General features: G+C 43.0%; 1 protein-coding gene across 3 annotated transcripts in view; it reads left to right on the plus strand.

Annotated features, from left to right (window-relative positions):
• The first annotated feature begins 6 nt into the window (after positions 1–6).
• FBXW4 (F-box and WD repeat domain containing 4) overlaps positions 7–4,001 on the plus strand; it is a 76,393-nt gene continuing 72,398 nt past the window's right edge. For 2 of the 3 annotated variants that reach the window (XM_012723639.1, XM_012723640.1), the window contains exon 1: positions 138–477. In XM_012723639.1, coding sequence (XP_012579093.1) covers positions 218–477 — 260 coding nt within the window. In that variant the 5' untranslated portion in view covers positions 138–217. Of the gene's footprint in view, positions 478–4,001 lie in introns of all 3 variants that reach the window. The other variant, XM_004680515.2, reaches the window with a different exon arrangement.

Raw genomic sequence — 4,001 nt, forward strand, 5'->3', positions numbered from 1 at the left:
CGGGGAGGCAGAAGGCGGCGTGGAGGACGGCGCGAGAGGGCTCCTCAGGGAAGATGAGGGGAGCGCAGTGGCCGGGAAGGAGGCGGCCAGAGGAAGAGATGACAGGACGGAGGAGGCTTGGAGGGTTAGGACTGGGCGGCGGGAGGACCCAAGGCCGGGGAGAGCACGGAGACGAGGGGGTCAGGCTTGGGGCCGCATCACAGGCGCGGGGGCGGCCATGGCGACGGCGGCCGAGGAGGAGGACGAAGAGGAAGTGGCGGCTTGGGAGCCGGCCGCCCGCCCAGCTTCGGGGTCCGCGCTCTGGCGCCTGCCGGAGGAGCTGCTGCTGCTCATCTGCTCCTACCTGGACATGCGGGCCCTTGGCCGCCTGGCTCAGGTGTGCCGCTGGCTGCGGCGCTTCACCAGCTGCGACCTGCTCTGGCGCCGGATAGCCCGGGCCTCGCTCAACTCCGGCTTCACGCGGCTCGGCACCGACCTGTAAGCGCCCGCTAGCCCGCCCACCCCCTGCCCGGGCCGGCCCGCGTCCCGGGAAAGGGCGGGGCGCCGCGGCCTGGTCGGCCTGGAGCCCAGTTCGCCCCAAATTCCCGAAGCCCAGAACGGGTCTCCACCGAGACCTTCCCCTTAGTACTCAGGGTGTCCCAGCGCCTCTCTTCTCGAGCCCCCCAACCAGGGAAGCCTCTCAAGAGCAGCCCGCAGTCAGCACACTCCCTGGGGTGGCGCCTCACAATAAGCCAGGTCAAGCATCCCCTTGGTTTGTCTTCGCGCTGACTTGCAGTGCGGTGGTTCCTCAGCCTCTGTGGAGCCCGACTGGCCAGTGGCTTTGAATACCACCCCCTGTGCAGGGCTGAGACTGTGAGAAGGTCTGTCAGAAGGTTTTGTGGTTATTTGTCCTTCCACCTTCCTCTAAAGATTGCTAGGCTCAGGGCTTGGGTAAAATCAAATTTGGAGCCAGACTCAGACCCTGCAAGCAGGCCCAAAGTCCAGGTGTCAACCATAGTTTATAATGATACAGGTTGTGCGAGATCATCAGAATGGGTGCCTGCTTGGGGCGAAGGCTGGGTTAGGTCTAGGCTGTATACAAAGGCATGTTAGGGACTGACACCTGTGAATGGGAAACTTTCCTGAACCACTTAAGCTGTTAAATATGAAGGGGAAAATAAGTATAGAGTTGGAGGGAGTAAAAACTTTCAGATGGTATCCAACTCCATCCAGTTTGGGTTAAAAAGGTAGTTCTAATGTTGTGTAATAACATTAAAGTTTGTTAAAACACTTCTAGACAACGATTTTCATTTGTAAAAGTTACATTTAAGTTGCATATTTCCTACCATTTAGTTGCTATCAGTGATCCTATGAGAATTGGTGCATAATAAATATGACTTGTATCATGAGATTGTAAACATTCCTCTGATAGTAAACTCTCATTGTGCCCAGTTTTTTGTTGTTATAGATAACAATGGGATAACTATTTTTATGTATGTTTGGTAATAGCTTTATTGAGCTATAGATCACATTTCTTTTAAAATTAGTTCCATAGGATAAATTCTTGAGGCTGGCATTGGATGAAAGGTTAATAGTTTGTATTGGTGTTATATCAGGTTACAGTGGTATCAGCAGAGAATGACCCAACTAATTTCATGTGAGAATTTAAATTTTTTTTTGCTGTTTTAGTGTACATTTTTTGGTGTCGCAAAGTTTTATTATTTTGCATTTCTTTTACCACTGAACAGGATAAATATTTTCCCATGTGTTTCTTTCATCTATTCCTAGTGTTTGCCAACTTATTATTAAGCCTTCACAGAAGTTTTGTACTTGGATATATACACATGAACAAGATTGTATAATATATAAAATATACTTAGTATACTTATATATTAGAGATATCTGTTCATCTTTTGTGATTTTTTTCCCTTTTACTCATGGAGCAGAAAAATGTGTAGTCCCTTGGAAGACCTGATCAATCTTGATATTTTGATTTTCTTGTAATTTTATTTTTTAACAGCACTTTCATTAGTGTCATTGTTTTGGTGCAAGGAGTGATTTCATTATTACTGTTTTTTTCCTAAACATTTATCTAGTTATCCCTATACCTTTTGTTAAATAATTCTTTGCCCTTTTTGGAAAGTTTGTGTTCCCAAATATTTTATATTTGTGTATGTATATGGACATATATATATATATATATATATATATATATGCAACCTGTGACACTTAGTGATGGGGATTCATTATATATCATAGACAGTTTCATCATTGTGCAAACATCATAAGGTGTTAATTAAAACCAACCTAAATGGCATAGCCTACTACACACCTAGGCTACATGGTATAGGAACCATGGATATTCTGCCTGTCCTTGACAGAACATTAAGTGGTGGATGATTTAGTGTATGTGTATATTGGATCTCTATATAACTTCCATTTTGTTCCACTGCTATAGTTTTATATTTCCATACTATTAAAATATTGTTGCTTTTGATAGAGTCTAATATCTTTTAGATTATCCTTGTTGGATTTTGTATATTTGTCACTCATCCCCCGGGGGGTGGAAATCCTGTGCCTTTTCAAAAGTTTTTTTTTTTCTGTAGATTTATTTATGCATACTAGAACTGGGGAACAGGCCAGATTTGTGGGGATGAGAGGATTCACCAGAGAAAGAGTGGGGAGCAGAACAGGCAAAACACTGCTGAGGGGAGCAGTGAGCAAGATAGGAGAGGCCTCCTGAGCCATGTGGATAACCTTCAGAGCAGGGGATCAAACTTGTGTTTCAGAGGCTGATCGCTTCATAGTGCTGTGCTTTAACCCATTGTATCACCAGGGAGGGCTCCCCTTTTCAAAAGTTTCAGTGGCTTTCACTATAAAGTTCCCATATGTCTATTTTTACATGTATTCCCAAATATACTAGGCAATCTCTCAGTATTCTTTCTCTTCAACTGGCTGTTATTAATCATATACAAAAATTACCTTAATTTTTGTAAACTTTGAACCTAATCATTTTGCTTAACTTTTATTAATTCCAGTACAATTTTTGTTAATGATAATGACTCTTTGAAATTTTTAAGAAATGCAGTCTTAATTGTCTTCTTTCAGTTTCAAAGAACATAGTTGATATGTAAAAGAAGTTAAAAAAGTGGGAGCCAAACCAATGAAAGCGTTTGGCTTTCCTTATAGAGATTAAGTGAACAAATGAAAGAGTTCATGTTTGTTTTTCTTTCCACTTCAAATGTTCTAAGACAGTGGGAATGAGTGTGCATTCTGTAAGCAGTAATAATGTAGAAATGTGTTTAAGGTATAAAGTGCTTTGAGACTGACAAGTGATATGATTTTAGTGTTTATTAGCCGTGTGTGTTTTGCTTTCTTGACTGTGTCCTAGCATGAGGTATCTAAGGAAGTTGTTTTTTCACAGTACTTGATAAAAAGCAGGGTCACTGCTCATGTTTTCTGAGTTGAGGGGAGAAGTTATATGTATTACAGCAGGTGGAGAGAGTGTTTACCAGTGTGGTCTCTTTCTGGACAGCTGCAGAGATGTGATAAGCCACCAAGAGAGGTGTTCATATTTCTGGAGGGAGACTGCATACATCCCTGCCCTCTTAGGGTATAAAGGAGCCTGGGTCCCAAATACAGTGAGAGTATAGCTGCTGGAATAATTGGCAGGGCTTTAATTTAGACTTTGGCTTATTTACTGTAGTCTGGACATTGAGATAAATGTTTAAATGTACAACCTAAACTTCACTTATCAGAAGCAACACAGTTCACTGGGACCTGAATTTTACCATTTTTTAGAGAATGTGAATGCCATACCCAGTAATATGAGGCTTGCATGTAGTAAAGTGTAGGTGCAGCATATTGCCCAGCATACTACAACAATGTAATTAGTTGTTGTAAAATGGAACATTTTTTAAAAAATTTATTTATTCATATGGAACTGGGGTACAGACCAGAGGTGCGGAGGGTGAGAGGATTCACCAGAGACAGCAGGGAGCAGAACAGGCAGATGGACAAAG

This window comes from Condylura cristata, unplaced genomic scaffold, assembly GCF_000260355.1.
Source record: "Condylura cristata isolate star-nosed mole 26May11 unplaced genomic scaffold, ConCri1.0 scaffold00011, whole genome shotgun sequence".
Lineage (NCBI taxonomy): Eukaryota > Metazoa > Chordata > Mammalia > Eulipotyphla > Talpidae > Condylura > Condylura cristata.